Genomic DNA, 17,374 nt, shown 5'->3' with positions numbered 1-17,374 from the left:
GTGACAACCCAAAAAAGGTTACTGTGTAAGTGATATTTTAAGGCATAACTAAAGAGAGACGATTTGTTCCTCAAGCACATCCTAGGAGAAGAAATAAGCACACTGCCCTGTGGTAGAGTCAGGATGAGAATTTCGTTTTTAGCACAGGAACACATACATACAATGTGAGCTTAGAGTAAGGGGCAAAAATACTTGGGGTGTGCAGCAGGGATGGATTTGTCCCATTCGGGATTCGTAGGTGCCCAAATCTGTTGCATCCATTCTCGGGGGCCCCCAATCCGTTCATGTGTCAAAAATACATTCGTTCCCCCCAAAAAACCCCATCCCAACCTTTTAAAGTTATCTATCTACAACCCCCCCCCCCCCCAAGACTTGCCAAAAGTCCCTGGTGGTCCAGCAGGGGTCCTGGAGCGATCTCCTGCACGTGGGTCGTCGGCTGCCAGTATTCAAAACTGTGCCGATAGCCTTTGCCCTTACTATATCACAGGGGCTATTGGCGCCATTTTGAATAGCGGCAGGGGGGGGGGGGGGTCAGGAGGGTGGGGGGCCTATTCGTTGTTGATCTGTTGTATTCGTGGGGGTTCGCCATACGTTTCAGAACCCCCACGAATACGGCATATACGTTGTGGATTCACAATATGTCAAAAACGAATGCACACCCCTAAAAAATACATGGCAAGATATGGAGGAGAAGATACAAGAGGTGAGCTAGCTAAAGCAAATGTACAAAAGTAGTTTGCAAAAGAAGGGGGAGGGGAAGAGGGGAGGAAGCACCCCTCACCCACCACTGAAGTTTAGACAAAAGGAGGCAGCAACAGAACACATGATAAAGAAAGACGAACAGAAAAAGGACAGTGATTAAAGAATAACCAAAGGCATACACTCACACACACAAAACGTTCTTTTGTATAACTAGTGATCTTGTCAATCACAGTCATAAAATGACTAAGACCTCGCTGCTCTGCAAACTCATAAGGCAGTAACCTATTGCTCCTCACAACAGGAGTACAGAGTCTAAACGAATCTGCGGTGTGCCTGCCTATACCACCTCAGAAAATCACCATGTATTATTAATTTTACTTTTGCAAGCATTAAATGGGGTAAAAAGGTCACCAGTAATCATTCTTATTTAAATTTTAGCTAAGAAATACATACTGTCCCATATTCATCTTTATGGACTAGTTGACTGAAGGTCTCCAATCCTAGAAAAAAAAAAAAAAAGAGAACATTTTGTACCTGAAAATCTTAACTGCTAGCAGATTCGTAAGGGAATCAGATATGGCTGATGGGCTGACACTTTACAAAATGTGTGCTTTGAAGATTTAAGACTCTTTTGTTAATCACAGACTACTGGAACATTTTAGCAAGTTGGATGCACTTTATAGGAATTGTTATAGTGGGATTATAACACTGTCATGCCCATATGACTCAACAGGTGTGCCAGGTACAGTACAACATCTACTAAACACTGTCAGGTGCCAGTTCTGAACACTGATCTTTTGGCACACTGCTTTCTCATGGAACCTCACATATTTTGGTTTATAAAGAGGCAGTTAAGTACTCTCTTAAGCATGAATGTCAGATGTATTCAAAGTTTCTTTACCTCTCAGTGCACCCCACACCTTGCTTGCTTTCAGCACAGCCACTGGCGCTGCAACATTTAATTCATCTTAAAAAGAACCAAAAGGAAAAAAAAAACAAAAAACGAAGATTTAAACACATCTGGGTTAGTCCCTTAATAGTGTGAAAATCTGGCATTTAACAGTAAATGTTTAAAGATACCAAGGAACCTTCGTTTTCAGCTTTTATTTTTCCTGGGAATTTCAATGTAATAACAAAAAAAAAATTTCAGTGAAAAAATGACTGTTACAACAAACAGAACATTCAGTGGAAGACAGATTATTTTTTTGTTATAACATTGAAATGCCCCAGGAAAAATAAAATAACTGAAAAACAAAGGTCCTTAAAGATACCATACATAAATGGATCTATTTCTGCTATTGTAAGTTCCTTTGGAAGCTCTTCAACCTAAGGACATGCAAGTCCTGCTTTAGGAACATGGAAAAGCTATGGCACCATCCATTTATCCCATTTCAAAAACATGCCATCCTGGATATTACATGAAAAACAATCCATTAGTTACTATATATTGATGCCAGTACAGAGAAAACATTTTTCAGGTGTTTTGAGCATTAAAAGAAGAAATTTGTTCTTACCTGACAATTTCCTTTCCTCTTCATCCAATCAGACCAGTACAGATGAGCGAGTTATGCGCACTGACCAGCAGACGTAAACAGGTCAACAGGTTTGACGACATCATGCCTTAAATGCACCCGTGTTGACCTCAGCCTGCCAGTATTGTTTGCAGCAGCTGAGGAAACTTAAGTCTATCAAATTTATTCAAACCTATTCCTTTTTTTTTTTTTTTAAACCACCATACAGCAGACACATGAAATACATGAAAGTCACTCACCTACTTAGGAGATACATTGCAGAATCCATCCTTTAGGCCACCCTGCACCAGTAAAAAATATGCAAGAGTATGCCGATCCATGTACGCTTGTGCAAGCTTATGCAAGTGCTTGGAATCTTATGTAAGTTTGGCAGAAGAGGGAATGTCTTGGACTGGTCTGACTGGACTCAAGAAAAGGAAATTATCAGGCAAGAACTAAAAATGTCTCCATCTTCATCCAGTCAGATTCAATCCAGAGTGGGATGTACCCAAGCTACTACTCAGCAGGGTGGGACACTACCACACTTGCTTTCAACATCTCCGAAGTGAATGAGCCCTTCTCCTTGGTGTTCACCTTCAAGCAACATTTTGAAAGGAATGCATGGAACACCAAGTCACAGCCTGACAATCATCAGGAAGAACCAACCGCAGCCGTGCTCTCGATGCTAACTGAGCTCTATTGCACAACACGGAAATATGGACTGAACTTTGAAGGCATTTAGAACCCTGAGGCACCTCACAGGTAGGGAGAGTCAGTGATCTCAACTTCCCCTCGCAGACAACTAGCAGGCCTGCATCAGAAAAACACAGGGTCTAGCAGGAAGAGGGAGCCTAGCATACAGGCCGATACAGTAAACATCGCGGGAGAGCTCCTGCTCTCCCGGCGCGCGCACAGGCCACTCTCCTGTGCGTGTGATTCAGAAAAAAAAAATGTATTCAAATTAGGTCAGTGGGTTTGACAGCCGACGCTCAACTTTGCCGGCGTCGGTTCTCAAACCCGCTGACAGCCACAGGTTCGGAAAGCAGACGCTGGCAAAATTGAGCAACCGGTTTTCAACCCGTGAGCCCATTTAAACATTTTTTTTTTTTTGATTATTTTTAACTTTTGGGACTTCAGACTTAAAATCACCATGATATTAAGTCGGAGGGTGTACAGAAAAGCAGTTTTTACTGCTTTTCTGTACACCCTCACGGAGTTCACAGATCTTCCACGTTGATTTTTTGAGTACAAAACCACATTTGGCCATCCCTGTCCAAGTCTATTTCCATTCAGAAATACAGGTTCCAGGATGCCTAGGCTTCAGTTTTGCAAAATTCCTGAACTGCACAAATAGAACATCTACAGACACTCAATCTGCAAAACAAAAGGATAACTTTCAAACCTATTTGCATTACCGGATTTGTGGGTGCAAGTGGATGCATTGAGATTTATTCTAGTATTTTATAAACTGTGCACTGGGGTGCTGCCATTTTATAAAACACCACATAAATCAGTTCTAAAAGTACACATGTGTTTCAGTACGTGCAAACATCTGTAATGCACTGAAAATACATACTCTATTTTATATACATGAAAATATATGTGCATAAAACCCTGATTTATATATGGAAACAGTAATATTTTAAAATGTGTACATCCCTCCGTCAAGTCACCCAGTCCATCTCCAGTTCATCAAAACCTTTCTAGTTCTTCATCCAGACCACCTACCCAAAAATAGCAGACAGATGAGTGATATTAATTAGGTGAGATAATTAGCAGGTGTAAAACTGCACAAATAAAGTTGGCTAATGTATTTAGTATAAATCTCTTATAAAATAACTTCTGCATGTACCTCTTGGCCCCACCCCAGAATGGCCTTAAGCCACCCTTTTACAGAGGTAAATGTGCGGGGAAACTAAAAATACATACTTTCAATGTTTATACAGAAATACTGGCTACTGGCATGCTTAAATGCTAATTTTCCCCTGTAATCCCTCTGAAAAATGTACTCAAGTGTGTGTGTTAGTATTTGGGTACACAGCTCAGTTCCTTAACTTTTACACCTCAGTGTCACAGAAGAAAGCCTCAGTGTTATGTGCTGTTGATAGACTGCCTCTAGCACATGGCATGAGTAAAACCCTTCATTTCCTGTATCAGTTTGAAGTCATCTTTAGACTCCTTAAGACACCGAATACCTCAGACATAGCAAGGGAATGGTAGCATGCAAGTTGGGGAAAGTTATGAAGAGACCATTAGGATATTTCACACTGGCTGTAAGATTAACCCAGACTATTCAAATTTTTTTTGGGCTCTCCACTTATTTAGTTTTTTTTATTCTGGAGTGAGTGATAAAGAAGACTGAGCCAAGTATCACTGTCTTGGCAACACCTTGTGACTGTCCCCTGATTGCTCAGCTACAGAGTCACTGTAGATTCTGACCTTGGGAAAAAGAAGCATATGTAGGCTGTATTTGATGGCTAGCTAAATGAAGAGTGGCTTGATGGAAGCAACAATAAACCTCTCCCTCTAACACACAAAATCCTGATACACCCCCTCCCAGAGATACTCACAGGACTCATTTGATTTTATGGTAGGGTACTGATCACATTCAGGGTCAGATGAGGTAATTAAGACTTGAAGCTGTAATAACTGTGATCCAGCATTTGGTCTGGTATTGTCCTGCCATTTCGAATCCCCAAAAGCATACTCATAATATCTGTAAAGAACAAAACATAAAAATCTGAGGACCTGACAGTTAAGTGGGTTACATACACAGACATTTTTATACTAGTTGCCTGTTCACGTCTAGAATGATCCTGTGAATAGCTGGCAGCTTTAACAAAAAAAAAAAAAAAAAAAAGAATGAACTGACTAGAAAAAAAATGTAACATGTACCACTGCCACGTGATCTGTCTGTAGGGGGGAGAGTTTAACACAGTTCTGGCTTTGACACCCCAACAGATGCATTTCAAAATTTATGGGGTTGATTTCAAATGTAAAAGATACAATTACAACTATTACAAAGCACAGCAATGTACCCAACACTCAACCACAACTGGTATCACAGAAATTACGTTAGATCACCATCAAAATTTGTACTCCAAGAAATCTGATGAGTCCCTAAAAGTGGAATTCTTTAATGACTTAGCTTTACCCAAACTGTCCCTGCTACATGAACAGCTATTGCAGAAACCTATTATTGTGCTTCAAATACATACTATTATTCAACAATTACAATTAGCAAAAGCACCAGGGTTGGATGGATTTGGGGCTGAATTTTATAAAATACTGCAAAATGAAGTTGTTGATCTTTTATTAAACATGCATAACTGGTGTTTGCAGGCAGGGAGATTTCCTTCAGATATGAACACAGCTCAGATAATAGCATTCCCTAAACCGGGTAAAGATTTAACTGATCCTGGCTCGTATAGGCCAATATTATTAATAAATGTAGATTTCAAAATACTAGCTTCAAAAGGAGTCAAGATGGCGGCGGTATAGCAGCATGGCTCAGAACGCTGTCCCTGTCTCTTTGAATTTTTTTAATTCTTTTGACCTACTATGGCTCCGAAACGGAAAGACAGGGTCAGGGTTTACCCCGCAGTACCCCCCTTACCTCCTGGACAGCGTACTATTACTGAGCTGGCTGCCAGTTATGCTAAAACAGAGGAGCGAAGCCCCGCTGAGACTGCCTTCTCTGGGGAAACCAGCTTGAGCCTTCCAGACTCACGTTCATCTCCGGTGCTGATTCCCCAGGAGTTCTCGAGCCCTGTGGGCGCAGAAGCGGACCTGAAGTGGCCAGGTTAGCGAGCGCGGGACCCACCGCGGGAGCCGGGAGGAGTGACCAAGGCTCGGAAGGGGAAGAAGCAGCAGGAATGCAAGCTGCAGGTGGAATTATGGAAGGTACCTAATTCTACTGCTTCAACTTCAGTGACTGTACCTGGGCTGGGAGTCATGAATGCCACCTTTTCTAAGCCAGCTGTAGTGACACTGGACTCCCAGGTAGCTAATCTTGGAACTGCATTGCAAAGTTATGCTCAACAAGTTTCTTTTTCAACTAAAATGGAAGAAATAATTTGGGACTTTAATAATAAATATTCTGAACAGCAGCAAAAGACTCAGTTATTAGAAGACCAAAGAACGAAATTGCAAGAAACACAGTCTGCTTTGGTTCAAGAACGTTTAATCTTTAATAGAAAGTTGGAGCAAATAGAGAACAGGATGAGACACAAACCTTAGGTTTTTAAATTTTCCTAAGGTTTTAGGTAAGCAGCCTTGGAACACACTTAGAAAATACATGATTGAAATATTGCAGATAGCCCCAGAGAACACACCAACATTTAACAAAGTGTATTTTCTACCCAGTTCAAGATCTAGAGAGGAAGCAGCCCCTCAATCTATTGATATGGGAAATCTTACAGCTTTCCTTGAGACTTCACCACCAGAAATAGAGAGGTCCACTCTCTTAGTGCCCTTTATTTATGAGCAGGATCTCAGTATAATGAGGAATTATTTCCAATTGAGAGTTGAGTTTCTTGGAAAAATAGTGCAGGTGTTCCCAGATTTAGCTAGGGCAACACAGGAGAGGAGGAGGGGGTTCCTGGCAATGAGGCAGGAGGCCCGCTCTCTAGGTGCAATTTTTACACTCAGTTATCCATGATGTTGTATTGCAAAATTGGAAAATGTGACATATGTTTTTTTATACTTGAACAGTTAAAGGTCCTTTTAGATAACAGGAAGAAAATAAAATAATGCCTGCACCCTTAGTCCAGGAATTGTCCATAAGTGAGCAATAAAAAAATAAAAATATATATAGCATAATACATTAAGCCTATTCTTGTGCCCCAAATGCAGTTAGTTAAGGCTTTTTTTCTGACTAGATTGTTAAAAAACAAACAAACTGGAGATAATCGCATGGGAGCTTTGGAAAACCCAATTTATAGAAAGTTCTGCTATTGAAATATTAGACAGAGGCACCTTATTAGTCTCCTTCATTTCTGAAGGAGATGTTAGTAAGGTAATATGAAATTATTTCCTAAATTTGGGTTTAGAATTTCATGGCCAAGCAGTAAAAATCTTTCCAGATTTGTCAAGGCCGACCCAGGTTAGGAGAAATGAGTTTTTGAGTTTTAGGCCTTAAGTTCAAACATTAGGATATACTTTTGTCCTAAAATACCCTTGTCATTGTTTAATAGGCTGAAAAGATGAGAAATTTGTATTTTTAGCTGTAGAACAACTCAAGTCATTTTTGTATGCCAGAAATGTGACTAATTCTATCGCAATAGGCTAATAAGTCAATCAAAAGAAAAAAAAACCAAAAACTGACATCACATGCTAGGCCAGTTTTTTCTTGTATGTGTAATTGATAATGTGTACTCCTTTACTTTTCAGGCTAAGAGTCACACCTTATTATCCTCGTATATAAGAACATGTATATTGGAATTGGTTTCTGAGATTATTTTTATTTCTTTGATTGAATTTGTACAATACATGTCATTTTTTTCCTGGCAAAGTATGTGAATAATATTTTATGAAAAAAGCAATAAAATATGAATAAAAAAAAGCCTATTCCTGTATAATTATTTCTGGTAAAAGCTCCTATAAAATATATATTCTCCTCCCTCCTTTTAAGATTGGGGATTGATAAATGATATTTGTTTCTTTAACACAGTGAAGTACTGTGAAGTTGTATATAAAATGTCAACTTTTCTGAGTTTCTGTACAAAGTGTATATCCTTTGTAATTTTGTTGAAATTAATAAATAGAAAATTAAAAAAAAAAAAATACTAGCTTCTTTACTAGCCAAACGTTTCAATGTGGTAGTGTCAACTCTAGTAGCTAACGATCAGACAGGCTTTGTTCAAGGAAGATATGGGGTTATTAATGTCCGCAAACTGATAGAAGTGGTAGGTTAGGGGGAAATATGCAAAACAGCATTTGACAATATTCAATGAGAGTACATATTTTGGACTCTACAAAAATATGGAATTCCTGACACTTTTATTCAGTGGATTAAATTATTATACACCTTTCCTGCTGCGAAACTGATTAATGATGTGGTATCCAAACCATTTTTTCTTAAAGGGAGTATTCATCAAGGATTTATTTTTATTTTATTTTTTTTTTTTTTATTTATTTAAGTTTTTTATATACCAACATTCAAGACGGTGGTCCCATCATGCTGGTTCACAAGAAACAGGGGTGAAACTTTACCATTTAACAAAAGTGCAGAAAAGCAGTTACATATAACAAGGAAAACAATAACTTGGAATGAGAAGGGAAATGAAGATTAGATAGTAAAATATATGTATAAATAACATTGTGAGAGGTGGCTATTAACGCTAATACTAGCGGAGCTTGTTGCATGAAGGGGGATTAGATGGGGTTGGAGTTAGGAAAGGATGCCCCCAATCCCCTTTTCTTTACCATAGAATCTCTTGTTCAAAAATTATGATTGGATAACACTATTCAGGGTTTCATTTTAGGCAAAGGTAAATATAAAATATGCTTGCGGATGACATGCTGCTATTCCTCCGTGAAGCCTTGGTCTTCCTTCATAATGTTGAGATTACTTACCTGATAATCTCCTTTTCCTTAGTGTAGACAGATGGACTCAGAACAAGTGGGTATAGTGTGCTCGTGCTAGCAGTTGGAGACGGATCTGACGTCAGCACGGGTACATATACCCCCACAGGAAGTGAAGCCACTCAGTAATCTTCCTTGCAAAAGCTGTTATGGATATATGTGTACTGACCGATCAATTAATTAGTGAAACAGGATTCCCCTGACCGATTGATAGTAGCTGGAGACTGCCAGCGTTCCCAACCGGAAGACGTCGACACCTGGTAGAGTGGACGCACTCATGTAAGAAGTGATAAGGCTTACCTTGAATCGGTGAAACCCCTGTATACCGGCAGCTGGGCGGGATGCTGAGTCCATCTGTCTACACTAAGGAAAGGGAGATTATCAGGTAAGTAATCTCAACATTTCCTAGCGTGTAGCCAGATGGACTCAGAACAAGTGGGATGTACAAAAGCTACTCCCGAACTGGGTGGGAGGCTGCCTGAGGACCGCGTAGGACTGCCGTCACAAATGCTGTGTCCTCCCTGGCCTGGACATCCAGACGGTAAAATCTGGAAAAGGTATGGAGGGAGGACCACGTCGCCGCCTTACATATCTCCACGGGCAACAGCATCCTAGATTCTGCCCAAGAGGCTGCCTGCGCTCTGGTAGAATGAGCCTTGACCTGCAGAGGTGGTGACTTCCCAGCCTCTACATAGGCCGCTCTGATAACTTCTTTGATCCAGCGGGCGATGGTGGGCCATGAGGCCGCTTCTCCTTGTTTCTTCCCGCTGTGAAGAACGAACAGATGGTCAGTCTTTCGTACTGCTTCTGTCATTTCCAGGTATCTGGGCAGCAATCTGCCATGTCGAGATGGCGTAGCAAACCCCCTTCTTCTGATTTCTTCAAACCCGCCGTGGTTGGCAAGGATATGGTTTGGTTGAGGTGAAATTGTGAGACTACTTTAGGTAGAAAAGAGGGAACCGTGCGAAGATGGATAGCCTCAGGAGTGATTCTGAGAAAGGGATCACGGCAGGACAGCGCTTGTAGCTCCGAGATGCGGCGTGCTGAACACACAGCCAGCAAGAACACCATCTTCAAAGTTAGCGAACGGAGAGACAGGCCCCGAAGGGGTCTGAAGGTGGATCCCGCGAGGAAATCCAAAACAAGGTTGAGGTTCCACAGGGGCACTGGCCACTTCAGTGGCGGACGAATGTGCTTGACTCCTTTCAGGAAGCGAGAAACATCTGGGTGCGTGGCAATGGTCTTGCCATCCCTCCTGGGACCGTAGCAAGACCGCGCAGCCACCTGAACCTTGATGGAGCTTAGGGAGAGACCCTTCTGAAGCCCATCCTGCAGGAAATCCAGAACAATAGGAATAGTAGTCGCATGTGGATTGGTGCCATGAGTGTCGCACCAGGCTTCAAATACTCTCCAGATCCTTATGTAGGTGAGGGATGTGGAAAACTTGCGCGCCCGGAGGAGTGTATCTATCACCGGCTCAGAGTAACCTCTTTTCTTCAGTCTAGCCCTCTCAATGGCCAGACCGTAAGAGAGAATTGAGCTGGATCCTCGGGGAGGATGGGACCTTGACGCAGCAGGTCCCTGAGCGGAGGCAGGGGAAGAGGCTCCCCTGTCAGTAGTCTTCTCATGTCCGCGTACCAGGGTCTTCTTGGCCAGTCTGGTGCCACTAGAAGAACTAGGCCCCTGTGCCTCAATCTTTTGTATAAGGGCGCCCAGCAGGGGCCAAGGAGGAAAGGCGTATAGCAGGGTCCCTGGAGGCCGTCGATCCCCTGAGAGAACGGATCTCGCTTGCGGCTGAAGTATCTGGGTACTTGAGCATTGGACCTGTCCGCTAGTAGGTCCATGTCCGGAGTCCCCCACTGATCCACGATCATCTGGAAGGCTGTGGGCGACAGCTGCCATTCTCCAGGATTTAGGCTTTCCCGGCTGAGGAAGTCTGCCGCGGTGTTGTCCCTTCCGGCAATGTGGACGGCGGAGATGTCCTGGAGATTCGCCTCTGCCCAAGCCATCAGCGGGGCTCTCTCTAGGGACACCTGTCGGCTTCTGGATCCGCCCTGTCGGTTGATGTATGCCACCGTGGTGGCGTTGTCTGACATCACTCTGACTACTCTGTTCCACAGTCTGTGAGCAAATTGCAGGCAGGCTAACCGGACTGCCCGTGCCTCTAGACGGTTGATGTTCCACCAGACTCTTCTCTGTTCCACCGCCCTTGGGCTGTGAGCTCTTCACAGTGTGCTCCCCATCCACTCAGGCTGGCATCTGTGGTGAGCAGAGTCCACGTGGGGGAGGACATCTTTGACCCCCTGCTCGTGTGGTCGGACTGCAACCACCACCGTAGCTGGGTCTGCATTCTGGCTGGTAGAGGTAGATGCACGGAGTAATTCCGGAAGCATGGGCTCCATCGAGAGAGAAGGGAGCGTTGCAGTGGTCTCATATGGTCCCGCGCCCAGGGTACCACTTCCATGAGACTGAGAACCTGCAGATAATCCCAAGCTATGAGCCGGCTGGTTCCCATCAAGGACCGTAGACGCGTCTGGAGTTTTAATCTTCTCTTGGTGGTGAGACTGACTGTCTGCCTGGGTGTCGAACTGGACTCCCAGGTATTCCAGTGATTGGGAAGGCTGTAGGCAACTCTTGCTCAGGTTGACTACCAATCCCAGGCTTTCCAGAAGGGCGATCACTCTGTTGGTTGCCCGATGACTCTCCTCTTGGGATTTCGCCCTGATCAGCCAATCGTCTAGGTAGGGATGGCCAAGGATTCCTTCCCGTCTGAGCGCCGCTGCTACCACCATGATCACCTTGGTGAAGGTCCGCAGCGCTGTGGCTAACCCGAAGGGCAAAGCCAGGAATTGGAAGTGTCGTCCCAGAACCCTGAAGCGTAGGTAACGCTGATGATCCTGATGGATCGGGATATGCAGGTAGGCTTCTGACAAGTCTAAGGCCGTGAGGAACTCCCCTGGCTGTACTGCGGTCTTGACTGAGCGCAGAGTTTCCATGCGAAACCTCAGGACCCGTAAGTATCGGTTGACTGACTTGAAGTCCAATACGGGCCGGAAAGTGCCCTCTTTCTTGGGCACCATGAAATAAATGGAAGTGTGCCCAGAATCCATTTCCCATGCAGGTACTGGGATTATGGCTTTCAAGGACAGGAGCCTCGCCAGGGTAACTTCTAATGCCGCCTTCTTGTGGATTGGACACGGAGACTCCACAAACCTGTCCGGAGGGGTGTGATGGAAGTCCAGATAATAGCCCCCTCGGATGATGGCGAGGACCCACTGGTCCAACGTAATCTCGACCCATCTGGGGTAGAAGAGGGTTAACCTGCCCCCTATGGCTCCGGCCCCTGGACAGATCAGCTAATTCTCATTGTGAGGCATGGCCAGGACCTGAACCCGAGCTGGCTCCCCTCTTGCGCTGCTTGGTCCGAAAGGACTGGTTCCTGGCCTGAGGACGAGGTGCCTGGTAGCGACTCCTATAGGGAGTGAAGCGTTGGTAGCTTCTACCTCTGGAGGGCCTCAGAAAGATGCGCTGGTTCCTCTTGGACCGGTCTTCCGGCAGTCGAGGTACTGGAGAGGCGCCCTATGTGCTGGCCAGTTTATCTAGGTCGCTGCCGAACAGGAGAGAACCCTTGAATGGCATTCTAGTGAGACGTGTCTTAGAAGGAGCATCGGCTGACCAATTCCGAATCCAGAGCTGCCTCCTGGCTGCTACTGAGGATGAGACCTCCTTGGCTGTTGTACGGACTAGGTTGGAGGCGGCATCCGTAAGGAACGAGAGAGCTGACTCCATGTCCGCTGCCGGAGCATTGTTCTGGACCTGTGACAAACAGGAACACGTCACCACTGTGCAGCAGGTTGCGATTCGTAGAGACAGAGCTGCCACCTCAAAGGTTTGTTTCAGGATGGCGTCCAGGCGGTCATGAGCCTCCTTGAGGGCCGCCCCCCCCTCCACCGGAATGGTAGTGCGCCTGACCACAGCGCTAACCAAGGCGTCCACCTTAGGGCATGCCAGCATATCTTTGATTGCCGTTTCCAGGGGGTACATGCCGGACAGGGCCCGACCCCCTTTAAACGAGGCCTCCGGCGCATTCCACTCCAAATCTATCAGCTGTTGCGCCGCTTGCAGGAAGGGGAAGTGGCGGGCTGTGGGACGAAGACCCTCCAGCAAGGGGTTCTGCGTAGATGCCTCCATGGTGCTGGGGCCTGGAATAGCCAACTCCGTCAGGCACTGAGAGACCAGGTCGGAGAGATCTTGCTTGGGAAAGAACCGCCTCATAGTTCGATATGGCTCTATCCCAGAGGGAAGTTCCCCCTCCTCAGGGGGTTCGGACTCGTCCTCAGAGATATCAGGGTCCGCATGAGCTGGACTGCCCGGAGACTGGTGCTCACGATAAGGACAAGAAGGTCCGGGGGCAGGGTCAGCCGGAGCAGCAGCGGGTCCAGGACGGGAAGCCGACTGCATCTGTACAAAGGCGTGGATCCCCTTAAATAAGTCCACCCAGGAAATGGAAGCGGTCTCCAGCCGTCGGGGTACCAGGTCCCCCGGGATTCCTGGCTGTTCGAGACGGCCCGCGGGGAACTGTCGGTAAACCTCGGTTGAGACTGGTCCTGGCCCGAGGCTCCCACTGCCTCCTCACATTGGGCACAAAGGGAGTCTGGCTCCTCGCTCTGTGTGGCTCTAAGCTGGCACGCTGAGCACAGGCCAAGAGCTTTCACACCGGAATCAGGAAGTGCCGCCTCTAGAGATGCCAGGGCGTTTAAGTGTTCCATGGCGCCGGCGCTTATGCTGTCAGCAATATGCGCTCAAGAATAATATGAGGCCAAGAACAATATGCGCTCAATAGTATGCGTTCAGCAGTATGCGCTCAATAATATGCGTTCAGCAGTATGCGCTCAATAATAAATATGCGCTCAATAATATGCGTTCAGCAATATGCGCTAAATAATAAATATGCGCTCAATAATATACAAAATGCGCTCAATAACATACGCTTAGCAATATATATGCTGCGTTGTGCGCCTATCCACAGGCGCCTATCCGTGTGCGCCTATCTGTGGGCGCTCAATACCTGAACAAGGCAGACAAAATGGCGACCTCCACGGCGTGCCGCATGCAGGCAACACCGCCGATCCTCGTACCTCGGAGACCAAAAGTAAGAGATGTATGCCTTACCTGATCCTCGGCGCTTCCCGGCTGTAACCCGGGCGGTCTCCGGCTGCGGGGGGAGAGGGGAAATACCTTCACCGCCGCGCTCGAGGAAGTGCACCCGCTGCCTCTAAGCCACCGAACTCTTCTCGCTCAGGGCTAAGTCCACGCCGGGACCGAGGCGCCTCTCAGCCAGGCCCGAGCCCTTCTCGCTCAGGGGCTAGATCCCTGCCGCGATTCGGCCACCGGACTGAGGCCTAAAACCTCCGAGGGACCACGGAAATCACATCGGGAAACTCGACTGGGGGAGGGACCCGAGGGTATCACCGCAGGAGTGCGGGGCTCGTCGTCTGAGAAATTTGGAAAGTAGAAAATAGAAAGTAGAATTGGAAAACATGCTCAGTGAGCGTGCAGGCTCTCCAAACTGCTTTGGAGACGGAAATTACTAAGTGGCTTCACTTCCTGTGGGGGTATATATACCCGTGCTGACGTCAGATCCGTCTCCAACTGCTAGCACGAGCACACTATACCCACTTGTTCTGAGTCCATCTGGCTACACGCTAGGAAAGATCTTTTTTTAAATTAAGCAGTTTGTCCTTTTTGCAGGGTTAAAAATAAATTTTTCCAAGTTGGAAGCACTGCCTTTAGTCTGATACCATCAGGTGCAGTTGGGCTGGGGATTTTCCTTTGGCATGGTCTAAGGGGCACTTGAAATATATGAGGACGTGGAAACCTAGAAATCTTAATAAATTATATGAAATAAATATCACTCAATTGCTAGAATCCATTGACAAACAACTACAACTATGGAAAGAGTTCCCCATTTCATTACTCGGAAGGTGCACCCTGTTCAAAATGTCTCTATTACCAAAACTATTATATAAATTGCAGATGCCTCCCATTTGGTTGAAATCTAAAGATTATTGCTCATCTACAATCGTCTCTCATGCAGTTTATATGGAGGGGTAAAGTGGCAAACATAAGCTATAAAATGCTTATGAGATCCAAAACATGAGGGCTTACTCCTCCCCCATTTCCGTTTTTACAATGTTGCATGTCAATTACAATTTTGTTGGTAACTATGTAAGCAACATTTCATATATGAAGTTCTGAACTTGATTAATGATATCGTGCACCCATTGGGGGGAGTTAACATACCCCAATATTTAAAAAGGGCTCTAGGGGTGATCCGGGAAACTACACACCGGTTAGCCTGACTTCAGTGCCAGGAAAAATAATGGAATGTGTTCAAAAACAAACATATAGAAAGACATGGTTTAATGGAACAAAGTCAGCATGGCTTTACCTAAGGCAAGTCTTGCGTCACAAATCTGCTTCACTTTTTTGAAGGAGTTAATAAACATGTGGATAAAGGTGAACCGGTAGATATAGTATACTTGGATTTTCAGAAGGCTTTTGACAAAGTTCCTCATGAGAGGCTTCTAGGAAAAGTAAAAAGTCATGGGATAGGTGGCGATGTCCTTTCATGGATTGCAAACTGGCTAAAAGACAGGAAACAGAGTAGGATTAAATGGACAATTTTCTCAGTTGAAGGGAGTGTAGTGCCTCAGGGATCTGTATTGGGACCCTTACTTTTTAATATATTTATAAATGATCTGGAAAAAAATATGACGAGTGAGAATCAAATTTGCAGATGACACAAAATTGTTCAGAGTAGTTAAATCACAAGCAGATTGTGATAAATTGCAGGAAGACCTTGTGAGACTGGAAAATTGGGCATCCAAATGGCAGATGAAATTTAATGTGGATAAGTGCAAGGTGATGCATATAGGGAAAAATAACCCATGCTATAATTACACAATGTTGGGTTCCATTAGGCGCTACAACCCAAGAAAGATCTAGGCGTCATAGTGGATAACACATTGAAATCGGTTCAGTGGGCTGCGGCAGTCAAAAAAGCAAACAGAATGTTGGGAATTATTAGAAAGGGAATGGTGAACAAAACGGAAAATGTCATAATGCCTCTATCGCTCCATGGTGAGACTGCAACTTGAATACTGTGTACAATTCTGGTCGCCGCATCTCAAAAAAGATATAATTGTGATGGAAAAGGTACAGAGAAGGGCTACCAAAATGATAAGGGGAATGGAACAGCTCCCCTAAGAGGAAAGACTAAAGAGGTTAGGACTTTTCAGCTTGGAGAAGAGACGGCTGAGGGGGGATATGATAGAGGTGTTTAAAATCATGAGAGTCTAGAACGGGTAGATGTGAATAGTTTATTTACTCTTTCGGATAATAGAAAGACTAGGGGACACTCCATGAAGTTAGCATGGGGTACATTTAAAACTAATCTGAGAAAGTTCTTTTTTACTCAATGCACAATTAAACTTTGGAATTTGTTGCCAGAGGATGTGGTTAGTGCAGTTAGTATAGCTGTGTTTAAAAAAGGATTGGATAAGTTCTTGGAGGAGAAGTCCATTACCTGCTATTAAGTTCACCTAGAGAATAGCCACTGCCATTAGCAACGGTAACCTGGAATAGACTTAGTTTTGGGGTACTTGCCAGGTTCTTATGGCCTGGATTGGCCACTGCTGGAAACAGGATGCTGGGCTTGATGGACCCTTGGTCTGACCTAGTATGGCATATTCTTATGTTCTTATATGTATCAGAACTTAACTATCCAGATTAAAAGGAACATTTTAATCAGACTGGCTATCTTAGAGTGGAGATGACAACCCACTGAGTTAGTGGAATTTATAGGAAGTCTTGAATTCACTCTGGGATGGGAAAACTCATTTAATACAAGGAAAGACTGGGCATAGTTAACTTAGGTGACTTTTAATGTACATTTCAAGGCATCATTATGTCATTTGAACAATGCAACAGCGTTACATGTAAAACCGACTTTTGGTACATTGTATTTGCAAACCAGACATTATATACATACAATTCAGTCTCAAATGACTAAGCCAGTTCTACAAAATTCAATTATAGTGATTTTTTTTTTTTTTTTTTAAAGTGACTAGGCAACGTAATACATTATCATTTGGGCACAATATTTGCTTCAGTCTGGAAACATTGGCCATGTCTCCTCTTGCTCATACTTGGTCAGTTGAGGTGGGGAGTGTGCTGAAGGAAAACGAAATGGTTAAATATTTTGAAATAGCACATACAATGCCAAGTGATGCCAAGCTATAAGAATTACAGTTCAAAGTGCTGCATAGGGTGCAAATTGACAAGGTGAGAGCCTACAAAATGAAGAGTAGTATGTGTGATAAATGTAAAATCATAGATGCATGTTTATACATCAATTTGTTTTGTGCTGCATGGTTTTCATTTTGCGATGCGGTGTCTCATAGAAAAAAAATACATCAAAGACCACCTTTTTGTGGGGAATTTTTGATGTTGGGCTTGGTACAATGGCTAAATGCTACCTCCAAGCATGTGATTAAATTTATTAAAAAATACTG

The 17,374-nt window shown here is 44.4% G+C and overlaps 1 protein-coding gene across 2 annotated transcripts in view; it reads right to left on the bottom strand.

Annotated features, from left to right (window-relative positions):
• HEXB (hexosaminidase subunit beta) overlaps positions 1-17,374 on the bottom strand; it is a 150,747-nt gene that overhangs the window by 123,794 nt on the left and 9,579 nt on the right. For both annotated transcript variants that reach the window (XM_029574995.1, XM_029575002.1), the window contains exons 2-4: positions 4,784-4,929; positions 1,604-1,669; positions 1,156-1,202 (exon numbers count right to left, since the gene is read on the bottom strand). In XM_029574995.1, the coding sequence (XP_029430855.1) occupies positions 1,156-1,202; positions 1,604-1,669; positions 4,784-4,929 (259 nt within the window). The remainder of the gene's footprint in view (positions 1-1,155; positions 1,203-1,603; positions 1,670-4,783; positions 4,930-17,374) is intronic.

Source organism: Rhinatrema bivittatum, chromosome 1 (assembly GCF_901001135.1).
Source record: "Rhinatrema bivittatum chromosome 1, aRhiBiv1.1, whole genome shotgun sequence".
In the NCBI taxonomy this organism is placed as follows: domain Eukaryota; kingdom Metazoa; phylum Chordata; class Amphibia; order Gymnophiona; family Rhinatrematidae; genus Rhinatrema; species Rhinatrema bivittatum.
The sequence above is the reverse complement of the archived record's forward strand: the minus strand, read 5'-3'. Positions and strand labels throughout refer to the sequence as shown.